Source organism: Saimiri boliviensis, chromosome 12, assembly GCF_048565385.1.
Source record: "Saimiri boliviensis isolate mSaiBol1 chromosome 12, mSaiBol1.pri, whole genome shotgun sequence".
NCBI lineage: Eukaryota > Metazoa > Chordata > Mammalia > Primates > Cebidae > Saimiri > Saimiri boliviensis.
The window spans coordinates 12,965,179-12,983,259 of NC_133460.1; the positions used below are offsets into that span (position 1 = coordinate 12,965,179).

Below are 18,081 nucleotides of genomic sequence, written 5' to 3' on the forward strand. Positions count from 1 at the left end.
CCGTATGACTATAATGAGGTCTCTGAGTTCCAGTTTTCTCATCTGTAAAAGCAGGCATTTTAGAGTTCTCCAGAGACACAGAATCAGTAGGATAAATATACATAGATATATGAGAGGGAACTTATTACGGGAATTGGCTCATGCAATTAGGAAGGCTGAGAAGTGTCACCAGCTTGTCTGCGAGCTGGAGGCCCAGGGAAGTATCAGAAGTAGGGATGCCACAGGGGCAGGTCCCAGTGACCAAAGGCTGGAGAGCCTGGAGTTCTGATTGCCAAGCATAGCAGAAGAGGGGCTGCAGCTCCAGAAGAGAGGGCAAGTTCACCTTCTTCTGGCTTCTTGTTCTGCCTGGGCCCCTGGCTGATTGGATGGTGCCCACCCACAAGGAGGGCGGATCTGTCCCACTTAGTCCACTGAGTTACACACCAGTCTCCTTCGGAAACACCGTCACAGACACAACCAGAGATAAAACCCAGCCGGTGATCTTGGTATCCCTTAATCCAGTCCCATTGACACCCAAGGTTAACCATCACGTGGAGATAGCATCCACATTAGCACATTATGAGGATAAATGACAGAGTTAAAATAGCTGGTATAGGGCCTGGTGCATGGAAAGCACTGAGAAAAAGAAAGCTACTGTGATTCTTATTCAGAGGTTCAAGAGCTACCTGTCGTTTTCTAAGATTGGTCTGGAGTTACCGCAGGCCGGGAATCTATGATGAACGGGGAAAGAAAACATTCTCTCCCATTCCTAACCTTTCCCTGAGATCCCCTAACATCTGTGTAGGACAGCAGTGACCTAGTGTCATAGGTGGTGTGGCCTCAGGTCCCTGCAGGGAGGAGGACAGAGCAGAAAGTGACGCGGCCGCGGGGGATCTGATTGAGCTGTGGCTGTGTGGTAGTTGTCTTCACATTTCTCAGAATGGGTTCCACACAACGCAGTTGGGGAAAAGCTGCCCTTAACCCCCACCCTTTTTTTTTTTTTTGAGACAGAGTTTCGCTCTTGTTTCCCAGGCTGGAGTGCAATGGCGCCATCTCAGCTCACTGCAACCTCAGCCTCCCGCGTTCGAGCGATTCTCCTGCCTTAGCCTCCCAAGTAGCTGGGATCACAGGCATGTGCCACCATGCCTGGCTAATTTTGCATTTCTTTAGGAGAGACGAGGTTTCACCATATTGGTCAGGCTGGTCTCGAACTCCTAACCTCAGGTGATCCACCTGCCTCTGCCTCCCAAAGTGCTGGGATTACAGGCGTGAGCCACTCTGCCCAGCTGGCCCTTCCATCCCTACTTTTTAGCATGTTGCTAGATCAGTATTGGAATACATCCTAGTCATCTCTCTTCATTCTGCTGCTTATTTTTATACATGTACAACATAGCAAAACCTTCTTTATGCAGACATGTTACCAGGCAGCCTCAAGCTTGTGGATGCATCAGGAAATAAAGAGGAAGATACTTCTAAAAAGTCAAAGAGCTTTGCCACCAAGTCTACCTGTAGTTCGTGTGCTTTACTTCTGGGACTCCCTGCTCACCTCCCAGTTCCCAAGCTGGCTTCTTCCTGGAGTTCTTAGTCCCAGCTTAGTGGGATATATTTAAAGGGCTTCTGAGTGGCAGATGCACTCTCAATCCTGACATACAGCAGCTTGTGGCAGCCCAGGAGTGGACAAGCTACACACAACAATAGTGGGGCCCAGTGGTCCACGAGGCATTTACTCCAGAGCTGAGGAGCATGGTTTCCTTCCACAGTCCCCACTCCAGGACTCTTTGTGGGACAGTGCAGTAGTCGGTGTCCACAATGCCTCTGTGTCTGTCGAGAAAAACTGGGAAATGAAGATTACACATTTTTAAAAGTTCTGAATTCAAAATTATTTTCATGCTTCTTAAAGAGGTCAATTTCATTTATGTGAAACAGTTCATTCACTCAAAAGGGCTAATTTCCTGCTATTGGGTAAAGCTGATCTTCCTGCATTTTTTTGGTATTTCAGCTGTTATCACCTGACATTTAGTGCTTTAACGTGGGGTTGTGAGATAGTAAGCATTCAAAACATTAGCTGTTAGTAGCCTAGTATAGTATATTAACTCAGGCTCAGGAGGGAAAGCACTCTTGGGAGGATAAGGGAGAGAAATAGTGTTTTGTTCTGTTTGCTAATTTCAACAGCATTAAAATGCTGTTGAAAAGTGGGCTGGAAACTGACTTGTGCAGAACAGCTCCTTTGCAGCGGTTTGGGTTCATGTGTATTGTTTCTCACAGTTGAACGCAGAGGCACAAAAGGAATTTCCCAAGCTGAAATCCGAGTGGCTATGAATGTGGGAAAACTGGAGGCAAGAATGCTATGCCGGCTTCTTCAAAGATTCAAAGTTGTCAAGGTAACATCATGAGCCTTCCCCAACACTCTTGTCTTTAGAGGTTGTGTGCTGTATATTTGCAAAGGAGCATCTCAAGGAGTCAGAGACTCATGGCCTGACATCTGTGTCAAAGAGGCAAATGGCCTCCCTGGGGCTAAATGTAGTCCACAGCCATGTTATGTCTCCCCGTCACTGTGGTTCCTGTTTGTCTTCGAAAAGTCAGAAAGTAGCCTGGTGCAGTGGCACATGCCTCTAATTCCACCACTTTGGGAGGCCAAGACAGGCGGATCATCTGAGGTTAGGAGTTTCAGAACAGCCTGGCCAACATGGTGAAACTCCATCTCTACTAAAAAACAAAAATCAGATGGATGTGTTGGTAGGTGCCTGTAATCCCAGCTACTTGGGATGCTGAGGCAGGAGAATCGCTTGAGCCTAGGAGGCAGAGGTTGCAGTGAGCCAAGGTCATGCCATTGCACTCCAGCCTGGGCAACAAGAGTGAAATTACATCTCAAAAAGAAAAAGAAAACAAAAGTCAGAAGATGATGTGGCCAGCCCAGGAGCCTACTCCTGTGTGGGGACAGTCAGCTGGGGCTGGCCACTCTGTCTGCCTGCTTCAGACAAAGCAGTGCTCTCCAGGGTTCCTCCATCCCCAGCTGGCCCTCCTTTCCATGCATGTTACTTGCCTGGTGCCTGGAGACACTGAGTTGACCAGCTATGCCTGTCTGGCACTCTCCTTTTGTGATTCCGACCTGCTGTCTCAGCCCCTGACATGCCACTCTCGTCTTGCTCACGTTTTGGTCATCTTGCTGGAAGGCAGTATTATAGTTGGGTGAATGGCTGCAGCACACTTGGCCCCATCCCTGGCATGTGGTGGCACCTAGATGTTATTACTCTTTCTCCTATAAGGGTCCTGGGAAGAGCCCCTTGCCCTGTTCTAGAAGATAAAATTGGTATGGCTCGCCAGTGCCCAGGCCACCAATCCCCAGGGCAGTGGCTAAGTGTAGCCCACATTCTCCAGTCTAACTTTTCCGTCTGCATCACAAACGCTACTGCTTATTGACCTTTTTATTGCAGGCCACGTCCTGTCCCAGGCACTGGGGCCGTATGAAAGGTTAAGTGAAGGTCCTGCCCCTGAGAAGCTCATAGCCTCTTAGAGCAGACACACAGTCAGGTTGTACTTCAGGGAGGGATCCCTACGGCAACAGGGCCTGGGGGACGATAGACAGAAACAGCCGGGAAGGAGCATCAGTGGCACCTGACCCAGGGCCCAGGCAGTAAGACAGGAGGCACAGAGATGAAAACCAATAAGGAAATAGATGCCACAGACACCTGAATGCCTGTGGGTATGACGCTCTCTTTATAGTGTGATAAACACATCTTATTCCCTCTAGGGATTCATGGAAGATGAAGGTCGGCAGCGGACCACCAAGTACATTTCCTGCGTATTTGCAGAGGAGAGCGACCTAAGCCGGCAGTACCAAAGAGAGAAGGCCCGGAGCGAGCTCCTGACCACCGTGAGCCTGGCGTCCATGCAGGAGGAGTCGCTTCTGCCTGAAGGCGAGGATACCTTCCTCTCTGAGTCGGACAGCGAGGAGGAGAGGAGCAGCAGCAAGCGGAGAGGCAGAGGGGCCCAGAGGGACACAAGAGCCTCTGCGAACGTCCGGCCCAAGACCCAGCCTCATCACTCCACCCCAGCCAAGGGTAGGGAGCGCGTGGGGCGGGCAGGGGCTGCGTGCACTGCACTGCTGGGCTTCTGCAAGAAACACCCTTTAGTAGAGCAAACACCTGCGGTGCCCTTGGTGCCGTCCTAATGAGAGGCCTGATGCTGTCACTTGTACCACATCTTCATGGGTTTGGAGGAGAGGGTCTTGTGGTATCTCCTGGCTGCTTGCAAATCATTTCTTTATGGCACATGTTTTGCTTGCTTTTTTTTACTTTTAAAGAATGGACTTTCATACACTTCCCTGCCTCTCCCCTCCAACAGTTTAAAGGTCCTCCAAGTTTTTAGGCTAGTTATAGCAAACTTTTTTTAAATGCATAGAGAGTGGTGCTGATGACATGTGCAAAACTGGTCCCCAGCTCTGAGCCCCCGAGGACATTTGACAATATCTGGAGACATTGTTAAATGTCTGGCTTAGGGAGAGACTCCTACTGGCATCTCGTAGATCAGGCGTCCCCAAACTACGGCCCGTGGGCTGCATGCTGCTCCCTGAGGCCATTTATGCGGCTCCCCACCGCACTTCAGGAAGGGGCACCTCTTTCATTGGTGGTCAGTGAGAGGAGCACAGTATATGGCGGCCCTCCAACAGTCTGAGGGACAGTGAACTGGCCACCTGTGTAAAAAGTTTGGGGATGCCTGTCGTAGATAGAGGCCAGGATGCCATTAAACATCCTGCAATACACAGCACAGCTTCTTACAGCAGAGAATTAACCGGCTCAAACTTCAGCACTGGCCAGGTGGAGAAACCCTGCTGTAGATGAGGGGCCAGAAGGAGGGGCCCAAGCTGCTGCTGGTCCACTTCCCTCACCTTTCAACTGACTCTTAGCAGAATCCTTTGGTCTGCGTGTGTCTGCTCTGATTCCCAAGCATGAATACCCCTCTTGGCCTTCCCCTTGATTTGTTCTACCTCTTCCCTCCACCACAGGTGGGTGGAAAGTTCTAAACCTACACCCGTTGAAAAAGCAGCCGCCCTCCTTCCCGGGAGCTGCTGAAGAGAGAGCCTGCCAGAGCCTTGCCAGCAGGGACAACCTCTTAGACACCAGCAGCGTCTCAGACCCCAACGTGTCCTTTTCCTCCCACTGCACGGACAGTAACAGTGGTGACATAGCTGTGATCGAGGAGGTCCGCATGGAAAACCCAAAGGTCAGTGCGTGCGGAGGGAGGGGAGGGAGCTGCCTCCCGAGTAAGAGCCTGTGGCCTCGTCGTTTCTGTGCTTAGGAATCACATGATCACAGTGAAATCGTCCGCAGTGAGAGTGCTGCACACCGGGGCCCGCCCGTGCTTTGCAGCAGTAGCGCGGTGCTCATTTACACACTGCCCTCATGCAGCCTGGGCCCTTCGCAGAGATAGTCTGCCTGGTTATCTGCCCACTGGCTCATTAATTTCCAACAACTTATGCTTTTTACTTAGATATATTTTAGAGGGAAATTTGTATACCTAATTTAGATCAATGGTTTTTACCCCTGGGGGACATTTGGCAATAACTAGAGACAGTTCTGAGTGCCATACTTAGGGAGGGGCTGCTGCTGGCATCCAGCAGAGGCCAGAATGCTGTTAAACAACCTATAATACACAGGACAGCGCCTCACAGCAGAGAATTTATAGCCCAACTGTCAGCACTGGTGAGGTGGAGAAACTCTGCTATAGGCAGAAGGCCAATATCATTTGCCATAAAAAAGAAAGTAATCGTAGAAGAGATAAAATAAAGTCAAAACTGTATTAGTTCTTCCAGCCAGTTACTCTTGTATATCAAGGTGTTAAAAAAGACAGTAAAGTCAAACCAATACTTTCATCAATATTATTGGAAGGATTGAAAGACAGTTGATAAGGAATGCCTTTCCTGTTACGTGATTTGGTTCGCCTAATGCCGTGTCAACACTTGGCACATAACAGTACCTCAGACACTGCCAGTGCCACCCATTTTGGAAACAGTGAGTAGAGAACAAGGCACCTAGCACGGGGTAAATGTATAATCTAGGGTGGCTTTTGATGGTATTGCTGCTGTTCATTTATGTAATTTTTTTAGATTAATTTTTTTGAGACAGAGTCTTGCTGTGGTGCCCAGCCTGGAGTACAGTGGTATGATCTTGGCTCACTGCAGCCTCTGTCCTGAGGCTCAAGTGATCCTCCTGCTTCAGCCTCCTGAGTAGCTGGGACTGCAGGCATGCACCACCGTGCCCGGCTAATTTTTATATTTTTTTGTAGAGATGGGGTTTCATCATGTTGCCCAGGTTGATCTCAAACTCCTGGGTTCAAGTGATCCTCCCACCACAGCCTCCCAAACTGTTAGGATTATAGGCATGAGCCACTGTGCCCAGCCACCGCTGCTTCATTCAGCCCTGTAAGGTCAGTGTCAGCTTTGCTCTGGCATGTTCACTCCTCATGAGACCCTGGAAAGTTAGCCACACAGCACCCTGGTTTTCTCCTCTGTAAAATGGGAACGATGATGACAAAAGTGTTAAGAATTTTTTATGAAAAAAAGAGTAGTAATAACTGGCATGGGATTGTCAGTGTGTCAGTTTTTTAGTTACACTATAGAAGAACCAACGGAGAACTGAGGGAACGCCTTCTACCTTTTCAGGAGTTGCTGGAGCAGATGCCTCTAATTTCTGTTCTGAAACCAGCTGATCTTCATAAAGTGGCCCAGGGTCCTTTGCTGGCCGATGTCTTTGATATTCAAAGCATTGAGATGGTAGAGTAGTGGGATCCTGTGTAAGGGAACAGGCTTCTTGGCTTCCCTTCTTGAAAGATGGAAGTAGAAGTTCCTTGAAGAGGGCCAGTGCACCCACAGGAGTGCTGTGTGGCCCCCTAAGCCACACAGCACTTGTGCTTTTTTCGGTCTCTGTTCTAGGAGAGTAGCAATTCCCTGAAGACTGGGAGGCACAGCTCAAGCCAAGACAAACCCCACGAAACTTACCGACTGCTGAAACGCAGGAATCTGATCATAGAAGCCGTCACCAATCTTCGCTTAATCGAGAGTTTATTCACGTAAGGAGCTGTCTGTTTGCTTGCGCTAACAGTAATTAGTCATCACAAGTCTCGGAAACCACTGAGAGGTGTTCAAATCTCTGTCCCACTGTGCAGAGTCTCATCTCGTTCCTTTGTGGTAGAAAGGATTTAGAGTTTACTCTTGTTACTCCAAAGGAACAGATATTGAGGAATATCAGCATGCTAGACAGAGAATGACTGAGCCCAGAGACTTCTTCCTCATACTCTGTCTCTAACTAGAGCTGTTAGAGAGGAGGAGGGCCATGGGGACCATCTGCAGACACTGCCACCTTGTTCCCCTCCTCTGAGCCATGAGAGGTTTAGCTAGGTGATCCCATTGTCCCTTCTGTCCCTGCATTCTTTTTTTTTTTTTTTTTTTTTTTGAGATGGAATCTGGCTGTGATGCCCACGCTGGAGTGTAGTGGCACAATCTCAGCTCATTACAACCTCCGCCTCCTGGGCTCAAGCTGTTCTCTTTCCTCAGTCTCCTGAGTAGCTGGGATTACAAGCACCCACCTGGCTACTTTTTGTATTTTTAGTAGAGACTGGGTTTCACCATGTTGGCCAGGCTGGTCTTGAATTCCTAACCTCAGGTGATCCACCCTGCTCAGCCTCCCAAAGTGCTAGGATTACAGCTGTGAGCCACAATGCCCGCTGTTCTTGCATTCTATAATCAGTGCTCTAGAAATATCACCGTAGTGACTCAGTAAGACCTAGAGGAAGATGTATCCAGAGAGAAGTCAAACGCACTTCAGATCTTAGGGGTTAGTGTTAAACCAGAGCAACCCTTATCTGGGTGTTAAATTAGCATTTGATTTGGTGAAGACAGTGTGCAGTTTCCCATCATGTTCTCAAATCGTAGTCTCTTGAGTTGCCGGCGAAAGGCTCCTCTGTGGAGCTGCTATCTTGGTGACTTGTCCTTATCTGATACATTTGCCACCGAGGGAAACAATTGTTAACGTTTCAATAAGTCAGTCGTTCCGTGGTGGGAAACCCGCTTTGATCCTTCCCTGTTTCTGTTGGGCACCACGAGGCATGTCTCTGTTGCGTGGGTTGAGGAAGGCCTTCTACACTGAGATTGGGAGTGTTACTTGCTTATTTTGTGGTGCCCAGGATCCAGAAGATGATCATGGATCAGGAGAAGCAGGAAGGGGTATCCACGAAGTGCTGCAAGAAGTCCATTGTCCGCTTGGTGCGGAACCTGTCTGAGGAAGGTCTCTTGCGACTATATCGGACCACCGTCATTCAAGATGGCATCAAGAAGAAGGTAACCAGGGGCTCCCCTGATTCCCAGAACCAGCCTTGTGCTTTTGGAGGTTTTTGCCTAGCTTCTCTTGTCGTTGCTGTATCGTGGTAGTTGCTTTGTTACCAATGACTTGGAATTTCCTACTATGCCTCCTGATTTAGGGAATACAGGTTAGCTGGAAACAGAAAAGAGCAGAAACTTGCTAAGATTATAAAGCATGTCAACTCTAAGCAGCAACTGTGCAGGCATCCAGCCCTGCAGCCAGCCTTGAAGAAGCAGAAGACAAGTGGAGGCATTTTGAAGTTCAGTCGTTTGGGAACAAATTAAACAACATTTAGAAGGTGCAAAATTTAGACTAAGCAGCAAGAATGCTTTCCACGGAGAGCTGAGGAAACACCCCCGAAGGAATGATGGCATCAAGTCAGGATGTGCTCTGGTTATCTGACGGGAGCAGTACATCTCTTCCACCTTGATTTATCGATTTCTGTACAATGTAAAGTTTGAGGAGGGGGCATTCCCATAGCAGCTGTAGCTCAGCAGCAGCTTCACACGCATTCTAAGGCACATGTTTTTCAGGGTCAGAGTAATTTGTGATGATGGTACAGCCAGGCAACAGGGCCAAAAGGAATGGTTGCGTGGGGACAGTCACTCGTAACTTCCTGACTTTTCCTTATGCCTGCATTGTAAATCTCTGCCTTAAGAGAGAAAATGCTTTGGCATTTTGTTTTCTTAATAAGCTAGCAAGGTCATATTTGCTTTTCTACTTTTATTTTTTGAGAAATTTGAAAACTGCAGGGCAATACAAATAATGACTTAAGAAACAGTGTCTAGCCTTCCCACCTTGAGAGCTCTCATCAGTTTTTATGTCTGCTGTAAGCCTTTTAAAAATAAAACAATAATGTCCCCGGCCTCTGTTCCCCACCGCCCCTACCCCCCCGCCAGCCTGTCGCTTGTGCCTTGAGCAGTGGCAGTGGGTTCCTATGCTAACCTCTCTCAGTGAAGGCCAAGAAAAGCTACAGTGCCTCTGATTTCTGTTGATCTTCAGAGAGTGCAGTCACTGAAGAACCCCCTACCCTCCAGCTTAGGGCTAGGGAGAGGCAGTCAGGCATAGGCATCAGCTGTGTCTGCAGGCAGTGCTGGAGGGAGTGGGTGAGGGATGGGGGCAGCAGGTAAGCATGCGGGGAGGGCAGATAACCTCAAAAACGAAAGTGTCCAGGAATGGGGGTCTCTTGCCTTGAGGTCCCACTACAGTAGCTGGTTTTTCTGGCTGGAAAGGGCTTCAGTTATGCACATGTGACTGTAGTACCAGCGTAGGTTTCTAGCAGGACTTTCTCTGGCACCCAGAGCATGTGCTACTGGCAGCCTTTGTTCTGCTGGGCCCATGTGGGCTGGAGCTGGTGCGCCTGCATCAGTCTTTTGCCTTTACTCCTGTGTCCTACCCTGCCTGTGGGGCCTCTGGGAAGTTTGCTGGGCCATTTGGCTGTGGAAAGTAGGGCAATGTGAATGCTGAGTATTTCTCCCTTGCCTTTGAATTCTCTGAAATGTTGCCACCCTGTATCTCATTTGAGCTTCACAAAACCACAAAGCTGGTAGTTGGGGGTGGGGGCGGGGTGGTCTTTATTTCATAAATGAGGATGGGGAGAAACTGAGCCAAGTGCAGCCTTCTGCAGCCTTTGTCTAGGTGTTGCTGCCTGCCCCGTCTCCAGATCTATCTGAGCCCATGTTTGGCATGAAGCTGCTGGCCAGAGTGGACGTTCAGATAGCCTGACCTTGCTGTCCCCCGCCTCAGCGGAGACAGGCAAGAAGTCTGGCTCCCCGGGGGCCTGGCCGGGCCTCACCCGCCACAGCACGGCTGGCGCACTCACACCTTGCCCCACTCCACCTCTCCCTGCTGGGCGCTCCAGTTACTTCTCTTCCATGCAGTTTCTGTTTTTCATCCTGTGTATCTCTCATGAAATGATAACCACCTTCCCTGTTCAGCTTCAGTAGCTCGGAAAAGGTAAAACAACAAAAGCAGCTCTAAATCCTCTGCCAGTTTGTTTGGACAGGCGCCTGGCAGGAGTCCCATGACGGCACTCTCAGCAAGGGTAGATTAATGAAAGCCGCTTACCTTTTCCAGATGGAAGCCCTCAGGACTCACGAGCGACTGGGAAATTCTCAGATAGGGGGAGCGAGGCACTGAGCAGCCTGCCAGATAGCAGCACAGACCAGTGGGCTGTGACAGCCCAGTGAGGGACTTGCAGGGGGGTGGCTCTGTGTCCAGGCCAGATTCCTTAGTGGGGCCGAGCGCCCCTGGCACCGATGGCGGAACCTGATCGCTTGGTCACTTGAGGGATTTCTCCACCAGTAGCTTTACTGGCAAACTGTTGAGCAACACATTTTGCTTCGATCTCCTAATTGTGTTTTAGAAATGTTAATGAAAAGCAGGTATGACTGGGGTTCCACTAGGAATGGACTTGCTGAGCCAAGTCTTCCTCAACTCTTCCTCACCTGTGCAATGCTCCAACCTCTCTGTAGGTGGATCTGGTGGTGCACCCGTCCATGGACCAGAACGACCCTCTGGTGCGAAGTGCCATCGAGCAGGTTCGCTTCCGGATCTCCAATTCCAGCACAGCCAACAGGCAAGTGGTGGCGCCCAGGAGGAATCCAGAGCAAGGCTTGCCAGGCCTGTGTGCCAGCAAGTTCACAAGAGCCCTTTCTTTATACCTGCACGGGATCAGTGAATTTGTTGGTTTAGAGTTCATGGTTCATGATCTCCTACTCTAAATAAGGACCGATTTCAGGATTCTTTAGGGGAAAAGAAAAAGTGCTAATGGTCTTTATTCTGTCTGATAGAGTGTGGACAAAGCGCTCACTGTCATAGGCCTCTGACGTCTGAAACTCAGTCTCATAATGGCTCACAGTGATTCTGGTTGCCTTTCTCAGATCTTCTCTAACTGTGTTCATAAACCATTTAATGAACTGAGAGAACACTCAGGGGAGGGAGAAAGTTCTCAGCTGTGCGTCATCTAGAGACTCCCATGGGCAGGGAGAGGGCTGATCTGGCTTGCACATGCTGCTTTGTGGGGTCTGCCAAGTATTGGTCACATATACTTTGAATCAGTTGCTTGTTAATTTCTCATGTAATTCCTCACTTCTGGCATTGATGGACATGTCAAAAGATACAGCACATTGGGTTCCATGTCTCACAAGGCAGCATCCATAAGTGGGGGTGCCCTCTCCAGGGTCCCACAATCCCTACCATCCCCAAATGTTTCAGTGATCTGACATTTTGTTTGTATCGTCTCCCTGGCCCCTGCGGGGAGCAGGATTTGAAACCTCCAGGCCTGCATCTCATTCATACAGACAGACACTGTCCTTTCTCTTAGCCTTGATTTTCTCAATATATTATTGCATGTTTATTTGGACTACAGGGTTAAAACTTCTCAGCCTTCAGTGCCCCAAGGGGAGGCAGAAGAAGAAAGTCAAGGAAAAGAAGGCCCTAGTGGATCAGGGGACTCTCAGCTGAGTGCTTCCTCTAAGTCAGAAAGTGGACGGATGAAAAAAAGTGATAAGAAAATGGGCATAACCCAGCTTAGAAATTATCATCCCGTTGTAGGTAAGCAGCCGTATCTTGTCTGAGTTTAGTTACATTTCATGTGTTGTTTGCATGAGGATGTTTAAGGCATTGGGTTTCTCCATTCAAGCTGTGAGCTGCAGTCAGAAGAATGAGGTTTGAGCTGTGGGCTGGATGCTGCCCATATAACTTCTTCCAGCATCTCTCTCCCTATCTGCAAAATGGGGACAGTTCTGTCTGCCATACCTTACAAGGCTTCTGAGAGACTCGGACGAAATCCTGCTAGATCCCAATGTGAGGAAAGATTAATTTCTTCTTCTGAATGTTCTTGAGCTGGAACATTTTATAAAGTACAGAAAATTTCTCCCTGTCCTGACTCCACAAATCCCCCGCAGCACAGTCATTGATGAGTCTGAGCATTGCTAGAATTTCCTCGGAGTTGGAGTGCTGACGGGTTCCCTCTTCCCTCATTTCTAAACTTGTGCTGAGCAAGGCTGGTGGCCATGCCTTTACAGTCGTGATGCTCGGCCCCTCTCCAGGCCATGGCACACGTGCTGGTGCAAGAAGGAGGGCAAACTTGCCTCACCGGGGCCGGCTGTCTGTCAGGCAGCATCAGGTCCGGGACACAGCAGATCCAGGGATTCCAAGTGGAAAAGGCTGTGTGACTTCCTTTCCAAGGGCTGCAGCCCCACAGCCTGGCCTTTACTCTCCACGTTTCCCTGTTAGAAAGCACAGGTGAAGGAGCAACAGCGGCGTGAGTGTGTGCAGCTGGACGATATTTGCACTTGAATGGACCAGGGACAGCGTGGGTGTTCCTCCGGTGGGGCTTCTGACTGTCCTGCATGCGCTCGAAGCCGTCATCTCTCACTGGGGAAAACCAAGGAACAGTGCATTTGCATCAGCAAAGAAATAAGCCACTTTAAAAGAACTGAGAGTGTGGAATATTTGGCGCAATTCTCATCAAGCCAGAAATCCTTACACAGTAGTTTCTCAGGCCCTCTGTTAAGCCATTCTTATGCTGCTATAAAGGAATACCTGAGGCTGGGCCATTTGTAAAGAAAAGAGGTTTAATTGGCTGACAGTTCTGCAGGCTGTGTAGGAAGCATGGCTTGGCTTCTACTGAGGCCTCAGGAAGCTTCCAGCCATGACAGAAGGTGAAGCGGGGGCAGGCACATCACATGGTGAAAGCAGGATCAAGATACAGAATTGGGGGAGGTGCCCCCCAACTTTAAACAGCCAGATCTCGAGCACGGCACCTTGCCATGAGGGATCACCCCATAACCCAGATGCCCCCCACCAGGCCCCACCACCAGCACTGAGGATTACATGCCAACATGAGAAGTGGAGGGGCCAGCCAAACCTTCCCGCCTTCCTTGCTGGTTCCCTGCACCGGTGCCCTCCTGCCTTAGGTCCTGCACTCTCCTCTGTCCACACTGCCCGCCACTCCACCTCCCGCCCCTCCACCTTCCTGACCCTCCTTGGAATGTGCTGGGCACACCCCCACCTGAGGCCCTTTGCGTGTGCCCTGAAGGCATGTTCACTGGAAGGCTCCCCAGTGAGGCCTCTCCCGGCCTCTGTTGTAAAATTGCGGCCCTCCTCCCATCTGTGCTTTATTTTCTGCTGATGGGCTATTTTAGGTATTACATTTTATCATCATCTGGCCTTGCCCACTAGAAAGTAAGCTCTAAGAGAGTAAGGATATTTGCCATCTTTCTGCTCCCTAGCGCATAGTAGCACTCAGTAATTTTTTAATGAATTCAGCTGAATTCACTATGGGATTTTTCAAGCACTGCTCTCTCCCTTGCTTGCTTCAGTTCCTGGACTGGGGCGTTCTCTAGGGTTTCTGCCCAAAATGCCTCGCCTGCGGATGGTCCACATGTTTTTGTGGTACCTCATCTATGGGCACCCTGCCAGCGACAGCATGGAGAAGCCAAGCTTCATCAGTGAAAGGAGGAAGATAAAGCAGGAGCCAGGCAGGGCAGGTGTCCGGTCGTCCTCCTCTGGAAGTGCCTGGGAGGCCTGCTCGGAAGCCCCATCCAAAGACAGCCAAGATAGCGTCACCTGGGAGGCTGAAGTGGAGCTGGCCACGGAGACAGGTGAGAAGCCTCTGCCACTCCTGCACCTGGGACAGGCAGGCCCAGTAGATCCAGGGAGAATCATGATGGTTCCTTATCCTTATGTAAACTGGCTGCCTCCTCTGATCCAAGTGGAAACATAGTACACACTTCTGAACCTGCAGGCTTTCTTCCTCTTCTTCCTGCCTGCCTGACAAGTAAAGTGTTTCTCAAGCTTGGGGTGAGGGCACCAAGACCTCCCAGAAGGTGATGTCGGCATGGTGACTAGGCTCCTGGTTGCGTGTGTAACTGTGAGTTTTTTCCTAGTGTACGTGGACGACGCCTCGTGGATGCGTTACATCCCTCCCATCCCAGTCCACAGGGAGTTCGGCTTTGGCTGGGCTCTCGTCAGTGACATCCTCCTCTGCCTTCCCCTCTCCATCTTCGTCCAGATCGTGCAAGTCAGCTATAAGGTACTGGTGACTGGAACCATCACAAGACTGGCCCCTCAGCTCTGGCCTGGAGGGCCTGCACTCACCTGGGCAAGGGAGGATACTTGAAGACCCAGGGTTGCCCAGGTGGATGGATGGTGGGTGGATGGACAGATGCAGTCAAGGGAAAATATTTAAATATTTTAAGGATTTGTTCAAGATAGATTAAAAATGATTGGGTAGATAGGTGGGTGGTTGATCAGGGTAAATACTTCAAAGACTTGCTCTTCTATATAGATCTATTATGGTAGGTAGACAGCAAGATAGACAAATAATTATTTTACAACAATAAAACCTGTTGTTTTTAGAAATTTGGTAAATAGAAAAAGATAAAATAGAAATTACCCATAGCTGTATCACTCAGAGAGATAATGCTAAGTAATTATCTTCTTGGTAAGGTTTTTGTAGTCCTTTATAGCTGTGCTGTATTTGTGTGTACACTGTGTGTGTGTGTGTGTGTGTGTGTGTGAGTGATATCTCCCTTTAAAAAAAAAAAAACTGAATTGAAGCTATATCCACTCGTTTATTGTCTGCGCTTTTGACTGAACAGTGTTTCCTATTTTTTGCATCATTAACTTTTTAGACTTGATATTAAGTAGATTCATAGTATTCGTTCTTATGCCTCTACTTTAATTTATTTAACCATAATATTTTCTATTTTTGGACATTTAAATTCCACTTTCTTGTTATTATAAATGACATGCTGATGAATACCTTTTGGTAGACATAGATGTGGCAGTTCCGGCATTTTTTCCTTCGGGTAAGGACAGGAACAGAATCACTGGCTGCAAAAGGAATGCGTGTTCTCCATCTCATCTTTTCTGGTTTCATATAAATGTGTCTATTCTTATGTTGCCCCAGGGAAAGACTTAGCACTTCCTGTGCCCACAGCAGGGTATGAGGACATCTGTTTATTACCCCCAGCAGTGTGGCAAATGGGCTGGAAGGGAGGGGTGGTGAAACCAGAGGCAGAGATGCAGGGGCACTTGGTAGGGCAAGAAGGAGAGCCAGTGGGCAGGTTCAGGGAGACTGTGGGCAGAAGATAGTGGCAAGCACTTTTTCCAAGAGTCTTGCAGCTCACCCTGCCCCTCAGGGCGAGCTGAACCTGCACATCACCTCTTCAGGTGGACCACCTGGAGGAGTTTCTGAACGACCCGCTGAAGAAGCACACGCTGATCCGCTTTCTCCCCCGGCCCATCCGGCAGCAGCTTCTGTATAAGAGGTGAGGCCATTGCACCTGACCCAGAGTGGCTGCAGGTCCAAGTAAACCCTTACATCAGGGCTCTGAGCCATCGTTTATCAGGAGAGGAAACGGTTTCTAACTTCCAGCTTGCAAAATCTCAAGATTTCTGTTCACTTATTAATGAAGTATGGGCTGGTACATTTTATTACTTGATTTGAAGGTTCTTTTAAAGTAAAATCTGCTGCTAATGGCTGCAAGTATGGGAAATTTTTTTCCCCTTTCATTACTTTTACTTTCCAAATCAAATCCCCGGTGTCAGGTCAATCTTCATGGCCCTGGTTGGGTGTTAGGATGGGTGGTTCTGGGCCTCAGTACAGTGTGGGCTTGAGGCTGGTCCTCCAGTTACCACCAGGTGGAAAAGGGAAGAAGAAAGTCGCCACTCCCACCACATGCAGACCCCTGCGGCCCGCTGCACGTGTGGTATGATGGGAAGATCCTGCCCCCTCTCTTTTCCAGGCGCTACATTTTTTCAGTGATGGAGAACCTTCAGAGGCTGTGCTACATGGGGCTGCTACAGTTTGGTCCCACGGAAAAGTTTCAGGATAAAGATCAGGTAATGTCTCTCAAGCCCAAAAGAAGGTGATCTTGATTGTTAAATGGTCTCCAAGCAGCCCAACCCGACGTGGGTTCTCCCTGTCTGGTGTCTCCCATTAGGTCTTTGTCTTCTTGAAGAAGAATGCAGTCATTGTTGACACCACCATCTGTGACCCACATTACAACCTGGCCCGCAGTAGCCGGCCCTTCGAGAGGCGCCTCTATATCCTGAACTCGATGCAGGATGTGGAAAACTACTGGTTTGACCTGCAGTGTGTCTGCCTCAACACCCCACTAGGTGGGTGTCAGCTGTCTCTCCTGCACCTGGCTGGTTTTGCTTCTTTCTGGTTGGCAGCTGGGATTTAGAGATAGAAAATCTAGGAGTCGCCTTGACCAATGATGTGTTTCAAGTGCTCCCCAGAGGCCCAGAGCAACCCTGGGACTCCCTGAGAAAGGAGAGTGGTGGGCCTTGAGTGGGTGGGGTGCTCCCAGTTCCCCTACCCAGTTGAGCCCAAGTAGCCACACTTAAGACAAAGTTCATTTGTTTGTTGAGTAGGTATTTATTAAACACCTCCTGTGTGTCACTTCCTGTGCCTGATTGTGCCACAGCGAGAGCATACCCCGCCCTGCCTTCGTGAGACTCGCCATCTAGTGCAGAGGAGACACAGCTCACAGGAGTGCCATGAGGGCTGTGGTGGCAGGCAGGGTGGTGGTTATTCTAGGGCTCGGGAGCACCCTTGCTGAGGAAGAGACACTGGACCTGAATCCTATAGGGTGAGGCAGAGCCAGCCAGGGCCAGAGCTGGGGTGGGCGTCCCAGGCAGGGGCAGTGTCACAGTTTGAGGCCCTCAGTGGTACGTTGGAGAAAGAGGAGGCCATGTGGGCGGGCGGAGAGTGGCAACCACTGGTGATGGTGAGGAGGGCGGGGCAGGCCTGGAGGTGTTTTGGAGGGAACTGACCCGACGTGCTGGTGACGTGGTTGAGCTGGGCTTTGCAGGAGCCTCTGCCCACACCACTCTCCCTCCCTAGGAGGGCTCTCCCTGTCATACTCGCCTCTCAGATGCCCACTCCTACTTCAGGCATCACCTCTTGGAGAAAGCCTGTCCACACCTTTGCTAGCATCATTCCGTTTCGTCCTGGGAGTTCCTCGTGCCCGGGAGAGTTCCGTCCCCAGGATGTGTTGCAAAGTGCCGGGTGCACAGTCGTCGTCCTGTCAGTGTGGATTGAATGTATGGAGGGTCTGTGGAAGGCGAGAGAGCCTCCCCTGCAGCACTCTTCCTGCAGGCCTCTCTCCACCTGGCCTTTTCCTGCCACCTCTACCGGGGGAACGGGGAACGGCGGCGGGGGTGGGGGGGGAAGCTACGTTCAGCTTGCAGCTGCAAGAGGAATTCCATTCCACTCCTCCCTTCTTGAAACTGAAAGATCCAATATCACACTTTGATTTTCACGAAGCAGGAGTCACACATTTTACTTGGCATAATTGTTTAATACCAAGGGTAATGAGCACTTGTATCTAAACTCTTTCATGGGTCCAGATGTATTTTATAGAACAGTGTATTTCATAGAAACCTGGCATTCAGCAGTGAGCTAGGCTTGCCAATTTAGATTTTAATAATGCCCTAATTCCCCTGCATTTTATATCTAGATAAAAATTTGTGAATCAGCATGAATTTGCACCAAAGTTTTTCAAGCCTGACAATTGGTGAATTTCCATCCCTTTAGGTGTTCATGAGCAGAAATGGCAGAGGCTTACTAAGCCCATTAATCAGGCATTGATTGCCCCTTCATTCAGTAAACATGTGAAGAGGTTCTGCCCCAAGGAGAAGGGGAAAAGCATCATATAATGAGATGCAGTCATCTTTTAGAGCAGGTGCTACACGAACTGAGTAAGAATCACCCAAGGAGCATATT

At 49.5% G+C, this 18,081-nt stretch overlaps 1 protein-coding gene across 1 annotated transcript in view; it reads left to right on the forward strand.

The window, feature by feature from the left end:
- The window catches only part of GTF3C1 (general transcription factor IIIC subunit 1), an 86,551-nt gene that overhangs the window by 37,607 nt on the left and 30,863 nt on the right, over positions 1–18,081 (forward strand). Inside the window, exons 8-19 of the mRNA XM_039478061.2 lie at positions 2,245–2,360; positions 3,731–4,040; positions 4,985–5,202; positions 6,911–7,047; positions 8,161–8,314; positions 10,811–10,914; positions 11,707–11,891; positions 13,664–13,945; positions 14,231–14,376; positions 15,519–15,616; positions 16,094–16,190; positions 16,292–16,469. Of these exons, the coding sequence (XP_039333995.1) occupies positions 2,245–2,360; positions 3,731–4,040; positions 4,985–5,202; positions 6,911–7,047; positions 8,161–8,314; positions 10,811–10,914; positions 11,707–11,891; positions 13,664–13,945; positions 14,231–14,376; positions 15,519–15,616; positions 16,094–16,190; positions 16,292–16,469 (2,025 nt within the window). The remainder of the gene's footprint in view (positions 1–2,244; positions 2,361–3,730; positions 4,041–4,984; positions 5,203–6,910; positions 7,048–8,160; positions 8,315–10,810; positions 10,915–11,706; positions 11,892–13,663; positions 13,946–14,230; positions 14,377–15,518; positions 15,617–16,093; positions 16,191–16,291; positions 16,470–18,081) is intronic.